Genomic DNA, 20,759 nt, shown 5'->3' on the forward strand with positions numbered 1-20,759 from the left:
CGGGATCTGGTTCCCTGACCAGGGATCGAACCCGGGCCCCCTGCATTGGGAGCACGGAGTCTTAAACACTGGACCACCAGGGAAGTCCCAGACCCTACACCCTCTTGAAGCTCACCTCCAAAGGAGGGTTCTGCCCTCTCCTCGGATCCCCACAGCCCTCGTCACGCTGATGACATCATGGTCACCAGGCTCTGGGCCCTCGGGCGGGGCCTGGGTCTGAAGTGGCTTTTCAGAGACCGTGCGCGGAATAATCAGGATGAAGCAGCCTCCCGGTCCCGTGGGTCGACCGCATGCCACGCACACAGTGCTTGCGGACATTCCTCCGCCATCCACCGCGTGGGACTCTCCCTACATCCTGTGAGGCAGCAAGTGCTATTCCTTCCCCTTTCGTGCAGAGGAAACTGAGGCACAGAGCTGTAAGACAACTGCCAGGGCCACAGAGCACCGAGAGCCGGGCTGCAACCGGACAGACCCTGTCCAGAGCCTGGGGGAGCACATCCTCCAAGCTCTAAAGACTGAGGACAATGGGGTGGGGGGGGCACTTCCTGAAGGTTTGTCCCCAGTGGAGGTGGGGAGCCAGGAGGGGTGACATCCATCCCTCCCACAAACGTGGATTGGTCCGGGTCTGTCCGGAGGGCTTCCTGGCTGAGGTGGCCTGGGGTGCGGGAGGGGCGCCGGGGGCGGAGGAGAGGGAGGGGCGGCAGGCTGGGGAGGAGGAGCTGGGACGGTCTGGCCTTGCCCATTTCTATGAGGGGGAGGGTGATGGGGGGAGTAGCTGAGGTCACTGGAACTCAGTCATGAACTCGGCTAGCTCAGGGATTCCCCGGGGTGCTGGAGGCCTGCACACTAGCGGCTCCTCCTCCCCAAGGCCCCTACCCGGGGGCGGGGTCGCAGAATATCCATCACACCGGTTTCCCAGACCGGGCAGGCCCAGCTTTCGGCCGCGGGTGGATCCAGGCCCGGAAGGCCGGGCGGGGGCGGTTGGGCCGGGGCGGAGCTGGCGGAGGGGCCGGGCCGCCCCCTTCCAGCGAGGGCGGGCGGGAGGCCGGCGCCTTTAAACGCGGCGGGGCCGGCTACCCGCAGACCGTCTGCCCAGAGGGAGCGGGCGCCTCCCCAGTCCCCCGGGTTCTCCGCGCCCTGGGCATGTCTCTGCGGTCCCAGCGCCCGCCCGCCTAAGCCGCCGGCGCGTGTGGCCGCGCTCCCGCCCGCGTTCCCTCCGTCGGCGCCCGGAGCCGCGGCCTCGGTGCGCCCCTGGCCGGTCCCCCGCGCTGCCGCCCGCCGCGGGCCCGTCCGCCATGCAGGCGCGGGCGCTGCTCCTGGCCGCCCTGGTCGCGCTGGCGCTGGCCCGGGAGCCCCTGGCCACGTCGTGCCCCGCGCGCTGCGACGTGTCACGGTGCCCGAGTCCCCGCTGTCCCGGCGGCTACGTGCCCGACCTCTGCAACTGCTGCCTGGTGTGCGCCGCCGTCGAGGGCGAGCCGTGCGGCCGCGCCGTAGACTCGCCGTGCGGGGAGAGCCTGGAGTGTGTGCGCGGCGTGTGTCGGTGTCGCTGGGCGCACGCCGTGTGCGGCACCGACGGGCACACCTACGCCAACGTGTGCGCGCTGCAGGCGGCCAGCCGCCGCGCGCTGCAGCTCTCCGGGACGCCCGTGCGCCAGCTGCAGAAGGGCGCCTGCCCATCGGGTAAGCGCTCGGTCGGGCTGCTCCGCTAGCACTGCGGGGGGTGGAATGAAGCAGTCTCCTGGGGAAACAGGCTCAGAGCCGGGGCGGAGCCTCAAGGTCCACACTCCCCGGGCACAAGGGATGGTTTCTTTGAGAAATCATCCAACCAGCCTTCTGGTCTTCCAGGTGGGGAAACTGAGGCTGGGAGAGGTAAAGTGCTGTCCCCAGGGTCACAGAAGTAGGTGAAACCCGGTGCTCTCCTAACCACCCCGAGGGGCCTGGTCTCGCTCTACATCTCTCCAGCCTCTGGCCTCATCAAAACTTACCCATGTTGTGTCTCATTTCCCCTGGTCCCCATATCCCTCCCTGCCTGGGTGTTGGATGCAAAGCAGTCTTTCCTGGCCTTAAATAGCCACTCTGGATATTCAAGAGACACCAATTGAGTGACATGTGGTGTCTTCTTTCTTGTCTTGCACTGCGCTTAAAACGCATGTCCCCGGAGGGCTGTTTAGGAATGGGGAGCGGGCTTGTGGGGCCTCTGGACCGCTTGGAGCTCCGTGGGGACCGGCGGTCGGGGTAGGAAATTTCTCAGTCCGATCAAACCTTAGAACAGCCTCCCGTAACCTGGACTTGGCTCTGGGTGGCTTCTTGCCACACAGGTTGACCCTGTGGAAGAAAATGCTGGAAAACCCTGCTGTGCCCTTATTTGTTTGGGGCACCTCTTAGGAATGCAGGCTCCGGCGTTGGTTCCGCAGGAGCTCTGAGTGCAACCACCTGCGCTGGGCCCGGAGTTCACGGCGATGGAGTTGTCAGGCCCCGTGTGTGCCCTCAGCCCGCAGCTGCCCACCAGGAGATGCTGACCGCCAGAACAGGCTCTACCGTGGGGAGCACGGCTGCCTGGGGTGCCGGGAAACCTTCAGGGGTGAGGGGCATCTACGCTGAATCTCCAAGGATGGGGACACGTCTTCCAGGTAGAGGGAGGGATAGGCTTTCTGGGAAGAGAGGACAGCGTGAACCACCACGTGGAGGCACGTGTTTGGTGAGCCACGTAGCCCAGAGCAATTGTTGTGCAGCGGATGCGTGTGTGCGCGCGTGCGTGCGTAGGCTTGTGAGAGACGCCCAAGGCTGGGCAGCTTGACTGGGACAGGAGCACAAGTGGCCCATAAATGTCGTGTTTTAGGCTTCATCCTGTAGGCCAGGCTTCCCGAATCATGTCTGGCATTCTGAAAATAAGTGTCCTGTGGCCCCAAAAGTTTGGGAAAGTGAACGCCAGCCCTGCAATGGGGATTCACACTCCGCTTGAGTCTATCAGAGCTTCTGAGAACACCTACAGCAAGGAAAAAACAAAAACCCGCAAAATGATAAAACCCAGGGTTTCCCAAGAGAACTTCAAACAGAGCTCTTTCCTGGCAGGACACACGTGACCTCCTCCTGGCACACCGGGGTTCCGGGGAGCCCGGTTTGGGAAGCGTTATGTGGGATTAGCCATGATTATACGGGAGAGCCACTGAAGGGTTTTAAGAGAAGTGAGGGTGATGAGGTCAGTCTTGTGCTTGGATTGTGCCCAGGAGACTGGGAGCATGGTGTCGCTCGACGTCATGGAGATGGGCGTTACCATTTCTTGAGCACCCACTGCACCTTCTGACGTGGGGTCGGAACCAGCCACCTGGTGGGTCTGGGAGGCAGAGGGCTCAGGGTGGGCCTGGCGCCTGCCCACTGCAGCTCGGTGGTGTCTGTGGGCCCCTTCCCAGTGCCAACCCCCCCAAGTAGTGGATGCTGTTAGAATCAGGCTTCAGGGTGCCGGGGGTCAGCAGGGAGGTTGGAGGTGGTCTAGGCATTCTGAAACCTTTATTCTTGACTGAGGGAGTCCACGTCTGTGAAGTACCTTCTCTGTGTGTCCCGCTGGCCGTGGGCTGGTAACAAGGCCCCCTGTAATGAGGCAGACCCCATCTGTGTCCTGGAGAACCTCAGACGGTGGGGGAAACACAGGAGGGTGAGAGGAGGACGGTAGCTCCGTGACCACAGACAGACGTCTGTCCAGCACCTGGGCTCAGTAGGTGCTGTGGAATGAAAGGCTGGCCCACGTGGTGGGTGTCCCTCCTTGCATGCCTCCAGTGATGATGGGTTCACTACCTATCCGTGGAGCTCTTGTGCACTCCCATGTCTGTGCTAGGCAGATACTACACGGTGTGGGTGAATATCTGTCAATGGGAGAGTAAAACCCAGAGAACTGTGTGCAGAGGGTCTGCGTAGAGCAGAGGTGTCTCTTTTCACAGCCTGTCTGCCTACAACTGCAGACAAATAGGCCTTCAAGCGTGCAGTTAAATCAGAATCTCAAGCCCTGGGCGGTTCACAACGTGGCATTTAATCATCAGCTTTTATTGTTCAGCCCCAGTGCAGGTGCCAACAGAGGCTCTCGGCTCTATTTATTTAAGCGCTTTGTTGGCTTTCGATTTTTAATCCTCTTAGCAGCTTCCTGGGGCCTTGTGCGTCTCAGAATTCTGCATTCAGGACTCATCAGGCATCCCCACTCCTCTCACTCCCCCTGCCCAGACAGCAGGGCTGAACTGCAGCATCTGTTGGCTCCTGAGGACTCGTGAAGAGCCAGGAGTCCAGCCAAGAGAAGCTTAAGGCCCGGGGTGCTGTGCAGCTGTCCTTTTCCCTCCAGGGCTTGGCCTGGGAAGCACCCTCGCCCTCCACGCTCACTGAGCTGGTCTGGAGGTGCACTGGGATCCCACAGCACCCCGTCCAGTCTGTCTTCCCAGGCCTCTCCCCTTCCCATGCACCTCCACACGGTGGCCTGAGGGGGCGGGTATGAGACGCACATCTCCCCAGCCCAGAGCCCTGCTGTGACTCTGGGACCACTGCCTTTGGGACCAAGCAGGACTTCTGATGCAGCCTGCAGGCTCAGTACGTCCTGGCCTCTGCAGCCTGTCCACCATCACCATCACCAGCCGAGTCCTTGTGAAATCCCTGATCATCTGTGTTGTGAGGGACAGATGACAATGTGTGGAACTCAGGGGAGGGAGAACCCATCTCCGGGATGGGGAGAGACATAGATCAGGGAGGGCTTCCTGGAGGAGGTGGCATCTAAACAGCCATGGAGAGGTTGATGCAAAGAGAGTCTGTGCTGAGGAGGACAGCAGGAAATGCTGAGCATAAGCTGGCACCAGATGGAGGAGCTGTGAGGGTGACCCATCTTTTGGAGGTGAGGGACCCCTGAAGGCTTATGGGTAACAGGTGTGCAGAGTGGGTACAGGGGCCCAGCTAGTGCGAGTCTGGTGCCCTGAGGAGGAAGAACTGATGAGGCCTGAGCTAGGGGGACAGCCGAGGGGGACAGGCTCCAGAGGCATTAGTATCTCCTGACTGATGGGGATAGGGGGTCAGGGTGGGTGGCGGGGCCTCTCCTGGAGCAGCGGGTTCAGAGAGTTGTGATCAGGTTCTGGCGGGGGGCTCTGGCGTGGAGGGTGTCTAGTGGGGCACGGGGTTCCCTGACAAGAGCCTGGCTGATGCGTGGCCCTGTCCGTGTGTTGGTGGCAGTACTGCTCTGTTTGTGTCACTGAGAAGGGGTGGCCTAGGTTTGGGACAGGGTAGCAGGCTTATCACCTCTCCAGGCTTTGGGGGCCCCGCCATGACCTGTGAGGCCTGTGGAGCCCCACCCCCACCCAGCCCAAATCCAGGTCCGTCCTTGCCTTCAAGTCCACATCCGAGGGGACCCAGCAGAGGCACCCAGCCGCTTTGGGGATGAACTGCCCTGACTTGGTCACACTGCGAGCGTTGTGCTGGGTGAGCTGGAGCAAGGGCGTGCCAGGCTCAACCCACTGGCTGCGTCCACCTGGCCTGGCACGTACCTCTCAGCTGCCGGGAGCTCTGGGGAAAATGAGGCCAAGCAGAGATTCACTTGGCCTCCTTGGAAGCCTGGGGTTCGTGCACACTGGATGACGGAGTAGCCCTCGGCTGACCGAGTGAGCCGGCGTGTCCTGCCAGAGGGTCTGAAAGCGGCCTCCTCCTGGGCCTGCTGTGAGGGTGAGAAGCCACCAGGCTTTACCAGGGTCAAGGGCGAGACCTTGTGCTCTGGGCTAAACACACATCGTGTCTGGGTGTTTTTGTCACGGCCCTTTAGAAGGAAAGACTCATCAAGGTGTAGTGGGCTGCCCGAGGTCACCAGGTGGGGACGCACAGCTGTGCTGAACCCGGGTCCTCCTGACTGCATCTAGTGCCCTGTACCCCGGGCAGGCCTCCAGCACCTTGAGGAAGTGGCCTCCCTGCTTCGTTTTGATAAGGGTGTTGAATAAACAGGTTGGAAAGAGAATGAAATCACAGACCCCTTGTCGTCAGTGTAGCAAAGATGTGGCCAGGACGTGTGGGTGTGTGCGCATCCCAAACTGAATGCCCGGTCTGGTGCAGAGGGTAGCAGTGCACAACCTGCCCAACTGTATTCTCTAGCGCCTCTAGCAAATAATGGGCAGAGCCACAACCGAGACCCAGTTCTGTTCCCGGCTGCTCAGGGGTGAGTCCCAGCTCTACCACTTCCCGTGGAGAGACGCTGCAAGTCTAAGCTCTCCACGCCTCAGTTTCTTCATCTGTGAAATGGGGACAACAGATCCTCCTCACTGGGTCATTGACAGTCAATGAGATAATGAATTTCAAGTGCTTTGCATGATGTAAGCGTTAATTAATAGGCATTAGTGGGAATAAACCTAAATGTTGACAAGTGGATGTATCTGACATAAGTGGAGTTTGAGAGGGGAAGGTGGGGCAGTGGAGGACGGGAAGGAGCTGGAGGGCAGTGTTTGTGGAGCGGCTGCCACGTGCCAGGCCCTGCCCACAGCGGTTCCACTGGCCTCGCTTAGTACCCACGTCACAGCTGAGGAGCCTGAACCCGGAGGAGTCAGCTGATGGACCAGTCAGGGCAGGGAGGACTTCCTGTAAGAGGAGGAGCAGGGGCTGACCCCACCGTGGCTTCCGTGGCTTGGGCGGCCCTGTGGGCAGCCCGGAGTCCTGCCTGGCCTGTGGGGCCCCTTTGACAAAGCACAAACGAGCTGATAGCCGAGCCCTCTCCTCCACAGGGTTGGCTGCAGCCCCAGTGGGATTCACAGCCAGAAAAGCCAGGCTGGCCCTAAGCTGAGGACCGGCCAAGGCTGGGCTCTCCTGGGGGCGGGACAGCCAGTCACCCTGGCTGAGGACCAGCACGGGGAGAGAGACGTGCCGGGGGTCAGGGGTCTGGGACCTGGCTGCGGGCCTTGGAGGGTCTCCTGACCTCTCTGAGCCTTTCTCCTCACCTGTAAAATGGGTGAAGATTCCTGCCCTGAAGAACTGCTGTGAGAACTCCCTGTTGTCATAAGTGCCCGGAACCCCAGCTGGCGTGGCCCACAGAGAGGGAGTTCCGGCTGCAGCCCTCAGCCCTGGGTTCCAGAGACGGGAGCCGGGGGGTCGCAGACAGCAGCATCGCCCCCCGGGAGCTGTAGCCACCGTCTTTGGCTGGGGGGAGACAGTTCACTCGGGGACAGGCATGTTTTCAAGAAAAAGAAAAACACAGGCAGGGAGCCATCCTGGGAACTAATCAGACCCGGAGGGCGGCTCTTGGGGCTTCGAAGCCTGCCCCTTGTGGGTGGTGGGTGAGGCCTGGGGTGAGGGCGAGAGGCTGTGGAGGAGGCCCTGGTAATTCCCCTGCTCCCCTGCTGCTCTCCGCTCACCACTGTGGGTCAGGGGCGCCCAGCCCACGGGGACAGTCGAAGGACAGGTCTGGGAGGGGTCACCAGGTGCCTTGGGCCCCAGACGAGTGAGCTCGGTCACTGAGCCCACTGAGTCAGGGCAGGCTCCCCAGGGGAGGTGTGTTGGCCTGGGTCTGGGGGTGATGAGGGAGGGACTGATTACAAAGGTTTGGGGGGGCACTTCAGAGCACGCATGCTTGGGGCACCAGAGCCGAGGGTACCGGGTCGGGGGCGTGCGGCAGTAGCAAGGCTGCAGATGTAAATGGGACCTGGACACCCAGGTCCGTGAGCCCTGCTGAGAGGTTGCCATCTGGCCTGCAGGCTGTAGTCAGCGTTATGGACAGATGGGCGCAGCCTGGGACCTTGTGGGCACCTGCGGATGGCCCCTCCATTCCCAGCTCTTACCTAACTATTGGGTGATGGGGGGGGCGGTGTCTTCTGATTGCAGGAGGCAATAGAAGAAGGGGCAGTGACCTCGGAGTTAGAGGAAAGAACTGGGTCTCAGTCCTGGCTCTGCCCACTGTGTGCTGGACGGGTAATGCATACGGTTGTGCAGGTTGCGCACTGCACAATTCCAAGGGCGGTAGTCACGCTGTGATGTTTGTTAAGAATGGCCCTGGAGCTGTGCAGTACACAACCCGTGCAGCAGTATCAGTGGCTCTGCGGGGTGTCTGGGCCAGTCAGTGTCCCACCCTGGGCCTCGATTTCCCCATCCACCCCATGGCAGCCGCGACTGGCCAGAGCTGGCACACCATAGGTCCCCTTTCAGGGTCTGCCGCTGTGCCGGAAGCCCTGCCATGCAGAAATGTGGGAGGCGGAGCCCCGGGCCCCGCCTGGCTCCCTGCCAGCCCTTCTCCCCGTCCCTTTCCGCCCTGGCTGTGCCCCTTCCTCTTGCGGGAGGGCGCTCCCGCTGGACACCTGGCCTTGTTTGCTTTGCTCTGTGTCAAGTTCTTCCTGACTAGAACTCCCAAAGCCTGTGGATTGCAGCTTATTTTTGAAAACAAACAAAAAAAAATGCTAACAGCTGAATCTGGTCAAGACTGACTGTTGACTTCAGAACTTGGGCTCCAGGACAGTGTGAGGGTGGGGATGGGGGTTGTCAAAACCCCCAAATAAACAGAGTCTGCCTCCCAGCCGTGGGGCCCAAGGTTTTCATGTGGAAAGAGGCAGTGGGAACCACGTCTTCCCTTCCCACTGATTCATGGGATGATTCATCTGTGTGTGGGGAGGAGGACCAGGAAGCAGGCCCTGCCCGCCTCCCACCTCCTCCCCACCACCCACCTCGCCGGCTTAAAGGGACAGGGCCTGGCGGGGCCTGTGTCACCAGCCGGCTGACCCAGCAGCTCCACACGGGAGCCCCAGGCCGTGGGGTCAGGGCGGGCGCGGGCTCTGAAGTCCATGGGACCGGGCGCTAGCTCCAGGCCTGTCTCCACCCTAAACCATCTTTGTCTCCGGCCTGTTTCCTGGGACACACTGACGCTGCTCTTGTGAGGCTGCTCCCCCCAAAAGCTGGTTAACAGGCTGAACAATGTTCTTTGTGGCGGTGTTTGCAGACCTACTGTGTGCTGGGCCGGATGGGGTCAAGCAGAGCGTGCTCGTCCTTGGGTTAGGGTTAGGGTTAGGCCCTCCCTCCCGTGCCCCCTCTCAAGGGCTGCCTTGGGGGTTCGTGTATGCTGGTTACAGCTGGGCTGTCGGGGGATCCGGACACGTCTGTGTCCCAGAGGAGCTGGTGCCTGGGTGGGAGGTGAGCCCTGCCCGGCTTCTCCTTGGAGCTTCCACAGCCCGCCAATCACCAGGGCCCTACTAGGGACGGTGGGAAACACAGCCCGGCCTCTCGCTGTCTCACACCCCAGCCCAGCTCACAGCCCGTCCAGGCCTTCCTCTCTCCCTTCTGTTTCTTTCTATATCTAACGTGCTTACGGGAGAACATTTGGAAAATCCACAAAAGGAAACAAAATCACTCATAACTTTACCTCTGCCCCCGAATATCCACCGCGAAATATTCTGATGTGTTTCCCGCCAGCCTTTGGCCTATGAATATTTTACAGAGAGTTTTTGTTTTTAAATCGTCATATGAAATTGAATGTCGCCTATTTTAAGTGATCTCTGGAGAGGCCACATTGGAAAGAAAAGCATTTGGAGGGAGGCCGCCGTGCCGTCCAGATCTGCGGGTGGCCAGGTCAGCTCCTTGGCTGCTTGGGCAGCTCGGGGCGCGCAGCCTGCGGGACCTGGGCTGGGTCAGCCAGGGGCTGGACAGACGCGCCTAAAGCTTTGGAGTCACTGAGATCTGGGATCGAGTCACGTGGCAACGCAGCCTCTTCTGATCAGATGTTTTCACCCCTCCTCTGTCTTATTCACACTGGGCCCGGTTTGGAGTCGGCCGAATCCACCCATAGCTGCCCTCATGCATGATGCTGTGTCTTTGCATCTCTGTTCCCCTCCCGGTGTGCTCTTCCAGGCCTGGATTAGGGGTGCCACTGGACTCCCCCATCTCACCCTGGGCCTCCCCCTGTTCCGTCACTGGTCACACAGTGCTGTGCCTGGCTGGTCACTGGCCTGTCCCCAGCACTGAGCACACACATGGAAGGCACTCAGCCTCCCTATGAGAGCGAGTGTGGTGGGTGAGGCATTATGCTGGGAGCCCCAAGGAGGGCTGGAAGAAGACTGCCAGGGGGGCTGCCTGGAGGAGGAGAGATTTGAGCTGCACCCAGGACAGGCCAGAGCATCGTGGTAGGGAAAACTGGGGAGTGGTCCACGTGGGAATGGTGGATGATGGAGTAGAGACTGGGGGTAAGTGGCCCCCACGGTTTACAGAGCAGGGAGAGGTGACACCTGGCCTCACCCGCCTGGGCTTGCCTGTTCCAGCATGGCATGGTGGGCACGAGCCTTGGCCAGAGGAAATCCAGGCCTGGTGCTGAGTCCTCCCCCTTGCCTGGGGTCCTCCGGGACCTTGGTGATGTGGGGGTTGCCTGGCAGGGGAGCTTTCTTGTCAGAAAGCAAAACCTGGAAGGGGCAACAAGGTTGGTGGCTGGCTTCCTTCCCTGCGCCTTTAAGATAGAGCATGAATGCAGGTTCCCAGTGCCCTTGGGATTGGGCAGGCAGAGCTAGGCTCGGGCCCCACAGGCTAGCTGACAGGTAGCTTCTCCTCCAGAGTTTCAGGGACTGTTGGCTATCCACGTGGAAATAAACGTGCCTGGCACCCACGTGTGCTGGGAGAGGCAGAGCCGTGGCCCGGCATGGGCCTTGCCCACAAACACAACCTCTGAATCTTAGACGCCACCCCTCCACTGGGCTTTGCCTCTGGGAGGAGGGCTCTGGGCACAGCGGTCCCTGGCGGCCGCAGTTTGATCATCAGGGAGCCACGAGGTGGCCCGCAGCGGGCCACGTCTCCCAGCCCGTCTCCAGCCACCCCGGATAGGCGGCCTTTGATTCAGGCTGACCGCAGGGGGCTGGGCCCGCTGTGGCCGGCGCCCACAGGCTGGTTGAGAGGCAGACATCACAGGATCCGTGACGTGGGCCCTGCTCACCTCCCCGGCCCGAGGAGCTCAAGGCAAGCTCTCCTCTGGGCCCCGAGTCCCAGCTCAGGCTTAATTCACAGTCAGGGCCTTGAGGGGCCACGGGGGGGAGGGGTGGGCCCTAAGGAAGGGAGCCCTGCAGCCCCTGTCCTGGTTCTCCTCGAACTGAGCCTCAAGTTTCCCCACCTTTAGGATGGAGCTGATGACCCCTGCCCTGGCTGCCCCCCTGGACAGCTGCGGAGATGAGTCGGGCCGTGGATGGGGACCGCACTTGTCCACGGATGTTTATGAGGCGCCGACTGTGGGCTTGCACGCTGCTCCTGTGCTGCACCCAACCTGCTCCCTCCCGTCCCTTTGGGCAACCAGGAAAACCAGATTTTCACTAGATCCTGATTATCGGTCACTTCCCAGAGACCATCGAGAGACATCAGCTGCAAAGCTGGACCTTACAGGCCGAGCCCTCTTTGTTCACCAGCATCAGGGAGCAGGGTGGGTGGTGGGCTCCCCCCTTCCCCTCCCACCCCTGCTGAGGCAGGAAGCATTTCAGTTTGCAAGTCACAGCCTATTCCCACAGCTCCCTGGGGGATGGGGGTGGAGAGGCACCTTTGGTCTCACATTTCAGGTGAGGTGTCGAGGCCCAGAGAGGGTAAGTGATTTGCCTAAAGCCACACAGCTGGAGCTCAATGGTGCTCAGCCCAGTACTCATTTCAGGCCCTGGGAGCCCTTACAAGCAGGGCTGCGCAGCGTGGGTTCCAGACAGTGCCGGTCTCTGGCGGGGACCTGGGAGACCCCAGCATGTGCCCAAACAGGGAGACCAAAGGGGTGTGGGCCTTGTGCCACCCACACGTCTCAGGCCTGTGGTCCTGGCGAGCAGCAGCCCCACTGCTGACGGCAGCAGAAATCTGAGCCGGCGAATGTTCCAGGGAAGGTCGTGAGCTGCCTGGCAAGCCAGCCTGGGGCCTGGCTAAGTTAGACACAGATCAGGGTCGGGGTTTGGGGGGGGGGGGCCCTGGCGACTCAGACAGCGGCAGCCGACCTGGCCCAGATGGGGGCCACACCATGGCCAGGAGCGGGCAGCTCAGAAGGGACCACCCAGGGGCTTCTGCTGTAACCTTGTCCAGCCACTGCAGTAGCCCAAGGCCTTGAGGGACAGGCCAGAGCTGGCAAGGGGAAGGGTCGGTTTCCTCACGCCAGGGCATTGCTGTATCTGAGAGAAAGGGCAAGGGCCCAGGGGGACTAGCCCAGATCCAGCGTGAGCGTCACGTCAGTGCTGTGTGGCCCAGGGCAAGTGTTCTGACCTCTCTGAGCCTCCTGGCCGGGCTGGCGATGTGAGGTGAGGAAGCTCAGCATTAACCATCCTTGGGGCGAGTGAGCTCCCCTTCCCAAATGTCTGGGCTGCACTAAAGCACCTGGTTCTTCTGCCAGTACAGGTCTCCACCAGCTGACCAGCCCGCGGTACAAGTTCAACTTCATCGCTGACGTGGTGGAGAAGATCGCGCCGGCCGTGGTCCACATAGAACTCTTCCTGAGGTACGTGGAGCCCCCCTTGCCTCTCCAAGGTCTCCCCCCGCATCCGCTGGGCCCAAAGTAGACTCAGTTCTAGCACTGGGGGGCAGTAGAAAGCAGAGCGGGCGTGGGGTCCGGCGGGCCTCGCTCAGACTGCCGGACTGCTGTAGCCCTTGCGGGGGATGCCCCCTCCCTGACCCTGACCTCCTCACCTAAGGAGACAGGAAGCACCTCTCAGGTGACCGGGCTGTGGCACGAGCAGGTGCGAGGTGGGGGGGGTGCTGAGGTGTCACAGAGACACTGCAGACTGCTGGCTCCCGTGGAATCCTGGGGTCTAGTCCCAAATGGACTTACACCCCGCAAAGAGAAGACACGAAGAGCATGACTTTTCTCACATTTAAAGTGTTTCTTCCATCGAGTTTCCTAACCTTCTGGCCAGTAGCAGCCCAGATGAGACGCACAGGGTCAGAACCCCACTCCATCCTGTTGGAATCGGAGGGGGCCAGGCCCCCGCGTGCCGCGCTGCCCGAGGGGATGGTCACTGAGGCCTCGGCCACGACCCCAGGGCCTCGCTTGACTTCACAGCACTCTCCCCAGGTGGTGGAGGCCGGCCAGCGTCATTATGCCTGCCTGAGGCACAGAGGACCAGGTGGCCCTGGGGGTTCCCAGGAGTGGGCAGACTTGCTCGCGCCCTGACTCCTGGCCCCAGCACAGGGCCCCCTGCTCGCTGGCCGTGGAGCTTGACGAGTGGGAGCCCTTGTCACTGGGCATCGCTGCCCCCCGTCTCTGGAGGGCAGGGACCGTGCTCACCACTGACGGTGCTCCGTGCGGGGCGGGGCGGGGGAGACGGATGGTGTGAGCTCAGCAACGTCCTCAGGCGCCTGCTGTGTGCCCATCGCCGCACGGGCTGCCTTTCCTACAGCTCCTGTGCTGCTCCAAACAGCCCTGCTGTGTGCCTGCCTCCTAAAGGAGACACCAGGACCGGCAGCCTGTCCCTTAGCACTGGCTGACAGCCTATGCACCTTCCCATGAATCCAGAAGGCGGGCTCCCACGTTCCCATTTTCTGGATGTGGAAACAGAGGCCCGGGGAACTGCCCCAGGCTCAGAGCTGCAGAGCTGCCCCAAGTCTCTTGGACCTCAGAGCTGAGCCCACCCCCCTGCGATACGCTGACCCCTCGCTGTCCTTTCCACGGGCCCCAGACCCTGAGACGTGTCATCAAGGAAATGACAACTGGACATGTGAGTGGTGCGTCCCTGGCCTTGCAGGTGGCTTGGAGGGGGCAGCGTCTTTCCAGAAGGCCCCAGGCATCAGACCCCCAAACCAGCAGGGCAGGCGGTGATGCCATTTCCACGTCAGCCTTGGAGGCTGATGTCCGCGTGGTGAGGCCAAGGCGGGCGAGATCCCAGACACCAGAAAATGATCCTCCAGCACAGGCGCCTCTGGCTGTGACCCTGGAGCCGGAGAGGAGGCCCTGGGCTGCCTGGGGCCCTTCTGCAGACACTCGACAAATCCTACACATGGCAGCCCCGCGGGGCTCAGGTGCGGCTGCCACTCAGGGACCCACGTGGAACTAGGCGGGGGCAGAGGCTGGTTGCTGGCGTGAGTGAACAGATGCTCCGGTCACCCTGCAGAGGGGCCAAGCGACCAGGCTGCCTGATTCAGACCCCCGCTGTGCCCTTTTCCTGCCTGACCCGGGCAGCTGGTTCGTGTCACTGGTCCTGTTTCCCCACCTGCGAACTGGAGGCCTGCCTACCTCATAGGGCGGCTGTGAGCGCGGAATGACTTGGTCCCTGGCTCAGAGGGAGCTCTTAGTGACATTAGTTGTCCCTGGTCCTGCTGGTGGTGAGGTGGTGTTGCTGCACCTCCCAGAGACCCACTCCCCGGAGAGTTCCCTGCCATCCCTGTTCCTTCCCTCCCGTCGTCTCTGCCAGGCAGCCTCAGGCACTGATGATCTGCTCCATCCAGGCCCTGCACTGGGGTCCCAGAGGCGACCGACCCCCCTCCCGGGGTAGGTCCCAAGCTGTGTCGGGCATCCTGGGAGCTGAGGTTGCTACTCAGAGGGCTCCAGCCGCGGCGGGGTGTTGTCCCCCACCAGAGAATACTGACTCGGGCCCCATGCCAGCTGCATCACCTGTTCCATCCCATTTTACAGAGGCAGATTCTAAGGCCCGTGTCCCTGCCCTGCCACGTCCAGGGCTCCCCCTGTAGGCACGTGGCGTGGGATTCACGGAACAGAGCCTCGCCAGCTCTGCTCCTCACGCCATCTGGGGCTTCAGGGTAGGCAGCAGTGGGGAGGCGCCAGAGGGAGGTGGGAGCACGCTCCCCTCGGTGTTTAGACCCTCTCTCTGCGCAGCCAGAGATCTGGGACACTGACATCCCCTGGGGACCTGCTGTGTGACAGTCCACGGAGGCCCGGTGTACATCCCTGCGTCTTCCCTGTGCCAGGAGCAGCCCTGCTCGTTGACCAACTGCCTGCAGGCCCCCGGCTTAGTGGAGCAGGTGCTGTTAGCCCATTTCCTAGATGGGGAGACTGAGGCTCAGAGGGATCGGCCTCCTGCCCACAGTCAGGCAGATGTACGTGGGGACTGGACTTGAGGTTAGAATCCTGGTCTGTCTGGCTCCAGGGCAGGAAGTGCCTGCTGTTTCGTCATGGATCTGACATTCACGGGCCTCCTGACTCATCCTCGCAGATGGCAAGTCACAGATCATGGGCCCCTCTTTGCGGCTGTGAAGTGGGTCTAGACTTAATGACCTGGCCAAGGCCACAGCCAGGAGGTGGCAGAGCTGGGATTCGACCCTGGGCCTGGTGGATGCCAAGCCCAGGCACTAGCTCTGCTCCTTTCTCCCCGGCCCACTGCTGTGGCCGACCCCCACCCCAATCCTGAACCCAGTGCTTGGCTCCCCGCAGACACCCTCTGTTCGGCCGCAACGTGCCCCTGTCCAGCGGCTCAGGCTTCATCATGTCGGAGGCTGGCTTGATCGTCACCAACGCCCACGTGGTGTCCAGCACCAACACCGTCTCAGGCCGGCAGCAGCTCAAGGTGCAGCTGCAGAACGGTGACACCTACGAGGCCACCATCAAAGACATCGACAAGAAGTCGGACATCGCCACCATCAAGATCCACCCCAAGGTGAGTGGGCGGCAGGGGATGGGGGGAACCCTTCCTGGACCCCGGGGCTCTGAGACGCGCTGGCCCAGCCCTCCCGTCGGACACTCGGAGGAACTGAGACCCCCGGGGACCGGCGATGTGTCCCCAGTCTTGGGTCTAGTCAGACTAGAACCCGGGCGTCCGGACATCGCCCTGTGCCTCCCCTGAGCCGCCCGTGCAGGGCAGAGCAGGCTCTGTGCTGCCCACAGCCACTCCCACACGGAGGGTCTCCGAGGCCCAGGACACTTCCGTTGTCCCTCCCGGGCCCATTCCTGGGGATGCCGCTGTCCCCGTGGGGGTGACAGAGGCCAGTGGGGAGCACTTGGGATACTTGACCCCCTGCATCCCCCCACTTCCACATCGGCACCCCAGCTGAGCAGGCAGGCCTACCCTGGGGCCACAATGCTCCTCCGTGACTACCACTGGCCATTCCTGGGAGGCCAGCCTGAGCACACCCCCCAATCCCCACCGTAGCCCTTGGCGGGAGGGGCGCCAGGGTCCGGCTATTTCAGAGGGGAAACTGAGGCCTGGGGAGTCAGGTGATTGCCCGAGGTCAGTCTAACCAAGGGCAGGTTGGGCCCACTCGGCTAAGTCCTAGACTCCCTCCAGCGTGTTTCTTGTCGTCCAGCGTTGTGGTCACGACTCTGGGGGCCACTGCGGGCTCACCTGCGGTGACCTGTGCCCTGCCTATGCCATGAGGTCCCTGAGGGGCGGGCCCATCTGGGCTGGCGAGTCCAGCTTGGCTGAGTCTGAACCTGGCTTCTGCTCCCTCTGAATAAAGCTGCCAGCACTTGAGATGATCGGTCTTTTGCAAGGAGGCGTCCTCTTGGCCGATCACGGGAGACGAGGTTTAATGGCTCCACGCCACTATCCTAACGGAGACCCTTGCCCACTTCTGAGCCCTTTCCCAGTAGTTACTGAGTCTGGGAACGCCACCTCCATTTTAAAGACGAGAAAACTGGGGCTGCGGGAGGAGGGATGTACTCAAGGACAGAGGCTGGGGCACTTTTCCTGTGAAGCACCAGGTAGTAAATGATTTAGACTTCGCGGGCCCCGTGGTCTCTGTAGCAACTTCTCTGCACTGGACTGGGAAAACAGCCACAGGCCAGATGGCTGGGCTGTGGTCCAAGAAAAGATTATTTACAGAAGAGGCTGCTGGATTGGGCTGGATTTGACCAAGGGCCACAGTTTGCGACCCCTGCCCAAGGACCCCTGTGGGGAGAGACAGAGCTGGATTAGCTCTGTCTGGCTGTCTCTGGGTCTCTCCCCTTCCAGGCACTGGAATCCCGGGGGGGTGGGGCAGGGGCGCACCCCAGCGGCCACCTGGGGCCAAAGATGCCAGCAGAGTCAGTAAGACCCAGGTGCCCTGGTGCCCAGAGATGCCCAGCGCCTGCAGCGGTTCTCCTGACAGCAGGTCTGCCTCTTAGCCTCCGAGCCCTGCACGCGGCATCAAACCAAGCTCTGGGGAAAGCTGCCGACCCGCGTTGTTCTTCTGGGTCCTTACCCCGATTGCAGCGCCCGGTTCCTCCACCTGGGACCCTTTGTGCCACTTACTGAGGTTTCGCCGTCCAGCAGCACAGAAAGTGGTGCGTTGAGACCCCACATCTCCCACGTGGGCACAGCCGCTTGTTGTCTCCTTAACCCGCCCGGAGGTCCCCTCACTCCGTTTACAGGCGTTTACCTTTCTACCTTTATCGAGAGCTGCTATGAAAAACAGGGAAAAATTCTTATTTGACATGGTGGCACTGCGTAAAAAGGGGAAACTCCTGACCTGGGAGCAGAGAGCAGAGGCCAGATTGGAACCCACAGCCCCGAGGGTCCACAGTGCGGGATCCTGCCCCCCGACTTCCAGAGTTAGCCGAGGCCCCTGTGATCTGAGCGCAGCCATCTCCGGGGCTTTTCTTCCTTTTTCCATTGTGTAGTCTAGAAGCTTTACTCCCCTCCACAATTAGCACATGCATTTCATGTTATTTAGTTCACCTGGAAGTTCGCTTCCTGTAGTTGCCTTTGTCACTGACGCACCATTGGTGGGGAAACTCCAGCACCTTGTGAGGAAGACTTTTTATCTGGAAATAAGAACAGACCCACAGGAAGCTGCAGAAGTGGTGCTGAGGGGTCCCACATGCCGCCCCTCCCCCCGGGGTGACATCTGACATGAGGGGTGCACCATCAAAACCAGGAAACCCTCCAAGTTCACGGGCATCTCCTCCTCTGAGCTTGCTCCCTGCAGCTTCCAGAACATGGAGACAAATAAGGCACGGCCCCTCTCAGAGCTCCCAGTCCAGATGCAGAGTCAGACAGACAGACAGACAGACAGACAGGCTCCGCTGGCTCCAGGAGAAAACAGGAGGGGAGAGTGCGGGTGTCCTCGGTGTGCAGGGGCGGGACGGGGACGCAGAACGTGGTTAAGTCGCTTTATCTCTCTGGCCTCAGCTTCCCTGTGTGTCTATATTGGGAGATCAGGTTGAGCTGCATCGGATTTCAAAACCAGTATCGCGGGTCCCCACTGGGCTCCAGGGCTCCCGCAGACCCCATTCCACACATCAGTGTGTGCATTTTCAGGGTGCTGCTGTCCGTGGCTTTTGTCGGATTTTCAGAGGGATCTGGGACCACTGAACCACTGGGCTCAGTGACCTCGGAGGCCGTGCCCGGCTGGACCCTCTGTGCACTCTCCCTATGACGGACCCCTGAGGCCTGCCCTAGGGACACCTGTGGTCACTGGGGGGCTGAGCCTCTGCTCTGTGAACACCAGCCCTGGGTCTCGTGGCCACCACGGGGCAGCCAGACTTGCCTTGGTCTGCAGCCCTGACGGCTCTGTCCAGCTGCTCCAGGGACCACCCCGCCGGGGGGCCTGGACGTGATCTGGCTCTGGTCCCACCGAAGGCCGACAGCTGAGCCTCCCTCCCCGTGTCCTCCCCACCTCCCCCCCCCAGAAAAAGCTCCCGGCGCTGTCGCTGGGCCACTCGGCAGACCTGCGGCCCGGCGAGTTTGTGGTGGCCATTGGTAGCCCCTTCGCCCTGCAGAACACCGTGACCACGGGCATCGTCAGCACGGCCCAGCGGGACGGCCGGGAGCTGGGCCTCCGGGACTCGGACATGGACTACATCCAGACGGACGCCATCATCAACGTGAGCGCCCGCCGTAGCCACGGGGCTGTGTCCCCAGAGCCCTCTCCAGCACTGGGCGCAGCCACTGGCTAGAAAGTTCTTTCTTTAGACGAAGCGGAGCTCTGACTCCCTGTGACTTCTACCCATGGGTGCCAGGCTGGCCCTGGGAGTTAGAGGCTGCTGCCCTGACCCGGGACAGCCCTTCAGGGAGGTGGAGGCATAGCCGAGGCCCCTGAAATATCTTTGCCCAAATACACACCCCGGTCAACATTGATTATTACTACTATTGTTATTATTGCTATTATGTTGGATGACACCTTTTGCATTCACAAAGTACTCTGACGGCCGGCACCTGCCTCTCTGGCTTTGCCATGGTTCAGACCCTCTTCTGGAAGCGTTAGTCTTTGAGAGACTCCTCGAGGCTGGTGGGATGAGAAATGGTGCCCCATCCTGCATCCGCCTGCTGCTGCCCTTCCTGTGGATGTGAGGCTGGAGGGAGCCCATGAGGTCTGTGCAGACAGCACGGGGCAGGTCAGACCCTGATGATCAGACGGCCGTGCACTTGGCCTCTGTGGGCCTCAGCTTTCTTATCTATGAAATGGGAGACAGTGATGAGGCCTTTCGACGTTGTCCGGGGATGACATTCAATTACATGTTTCTGTGCTGGTTGGAATGGTAGTTGGAAGAAAAAGCTTCAGGAACCCTCAGGGTTGGGGGGCCCAGGGCACAGCTAATGTCGAATTTCTTCGCCCTGCAGTACGGGAACTCCGGGGGACCGCTGGTGAACCTGGTAAGTGTCCCCTAGAGCAGGGGCCTCGAGTTTTCGGGGGCTCTGCTCACATGGCGGGTGGGGCACAGCCTCGAGGCAGGCGTGGGACCCAGAACACAGCCAACAGCCTGGAGGCCCGGGAGGAGGATATGACCCCGAGCACGTGCTGCCCCGTGCCCCCAGGGGAGCTGGTGCTGTCAGAGGAGTGAGGGACGCCCCGAGAACAGCAGCCCAGGCCGGGGCTGTGTGCCTGTGGTGGACCTGGGACAGGGGACACAGGTTGGGGACGAGTCACCCCCTCTGGGTCCCCCTGTTGTCGTGTTGACAGGAGACGAGATGGGCGTGCCACGCACCTCGGCACCCAGGCTCCCTGGGTTTGGTCCCTGCGTCTGGGCCATGTAAGGATAGACCAGGCCAGCTGAGGTCCAGCCCTCTGTAAGACACAGATGCCTGTTCCCCCAGTGCCAGATCTCAGGGGAACGCCTTAGCCTTGCCATTCAGGCAGTGCTCGGGAGGCGGGTCCCATCCAAGGAGGGGGTCAGGCAGGGACACACCCAAGCACAGTATGAGGAGCAGGGAGGACTCCAGAGGGACACTGGGCCGGGGGACCTGGCAGCTGACGTGATATCAGGGAGGGCTTCCTGGAGGCGGGAGCATCTCATCAGGGCTGTGGAGATGGAGGGTTTGGGTGGATGGGGACGTGCAGGAGAAAGATATTCCAGCGAGAGGGCAGAGCACGGGCACGGGGTGGAGGCGTACAGGCAGGTGTCGCTGCTGGAGCAACAGGTGGGAAACAGTGCAAGGAGGCTGGCGCGCCACGTCCTGACGCGGAGGGTGCGTCTCCCTGCGCCCTGACAAGCCCTAGGCTCTTCCAGCAGTGCTGAGCCATAGCGCTGGTGTTCAAGAAAGCTCGTGTGGGAGGACTTTAGGCCGGAGGTCAGGAGGCCACGCTCTGTGGTCCAGGCGGAGGGGGATGGGCATACAGGGCCGATGAGAGACTCTCCATCCCTGGATCCTCTCCTCGCCTGGTCCTCCCACCTCACGGCTCCTGGGGAACAGGTGGGGATGGGCACTTGGGGACCAGGCAGGCGAAGTATGCCTTTGTCCAAAGCTCTGCGGCAGGCCCCAGAGGGGACCCCTGGTGACCAGGCCAGGCCCTGGCCTGGGTGTCGTGTGCAGGTGTCACCCCCGGAGGTGAACGGGAGAGCCAGGGCAGGGGTGCCTGCCGGGCTGAGGGAGGGGCTAGGTCCAGGAGAGAGGCCTCAGGCTGCAGATCCGGCCAAGCTGCAGCAGCCTTGCGGCGGGCGGGCCAGGGCAGGGCGGGAGCCCAGCTCCAAA

The 20,759-nt window shown here is 61.6% G+C and overlaps 1 protein-coding gene across 3 annotated transcripts in view; it reads left to right on the top strand.

Moving 5' to 3' along the window:
• Positions 1 to 931: 931 nt before the first annotated feature.
• Positions 932 to 20,759, top strand: part of HTRA3 (HtrA serine peptidase 3) — a 33,447-nt gene continuing 13,619 nt past the window's right edge. Inside the window, exons 1-5 of one of the 3 annotated variants that reach the window (XM_007172310.2) lie at positions 934 to 1,680; positions 12,319 to 12,418; positions 15,305 to 15,527; positions 18,479 to 18,673; positions 19,410 to 19,442. In XM_007172310.2, coding sequence (XP_007172372.2) covers positions 1,296 to 1,680; positions 12,319 to 12,418; positions 15,305 to 15,527; positions 18,479 to 18,673; positions 19,410 to 19,442 — 936 coding nt within the window. In that variant the 5' untranslated portion in view covers positions 934 to 1,295. Of the gene's footprint in view, positions 1,681 to 12,318; positions 12,419 to 15,304; positions 15,528 to 18,478; positions 18,674 to 19,409; positions 19,443 to 20,759 lie in introns of all 3 variants that reach the window. The other 2 variants (XM_057547475.1, XM_057547474.1) reach the window with 2 other exon arrangements.

Source organism: Balaenoptera acutorostrata, chromosome 5 (assembly GCF_949987535.1).
Source record: "Balaenoptera acutorostrata chromosome 5, mBalAcu1.1, whole genome shotgun sequence".
Taxonomy (NCBI): Eukaryota; Metazoa; Chordata; class Mammalia; order Artiodactyla; family Balaenopteridae; genus Balaenoptera; species Balaenoptera acutorostrata.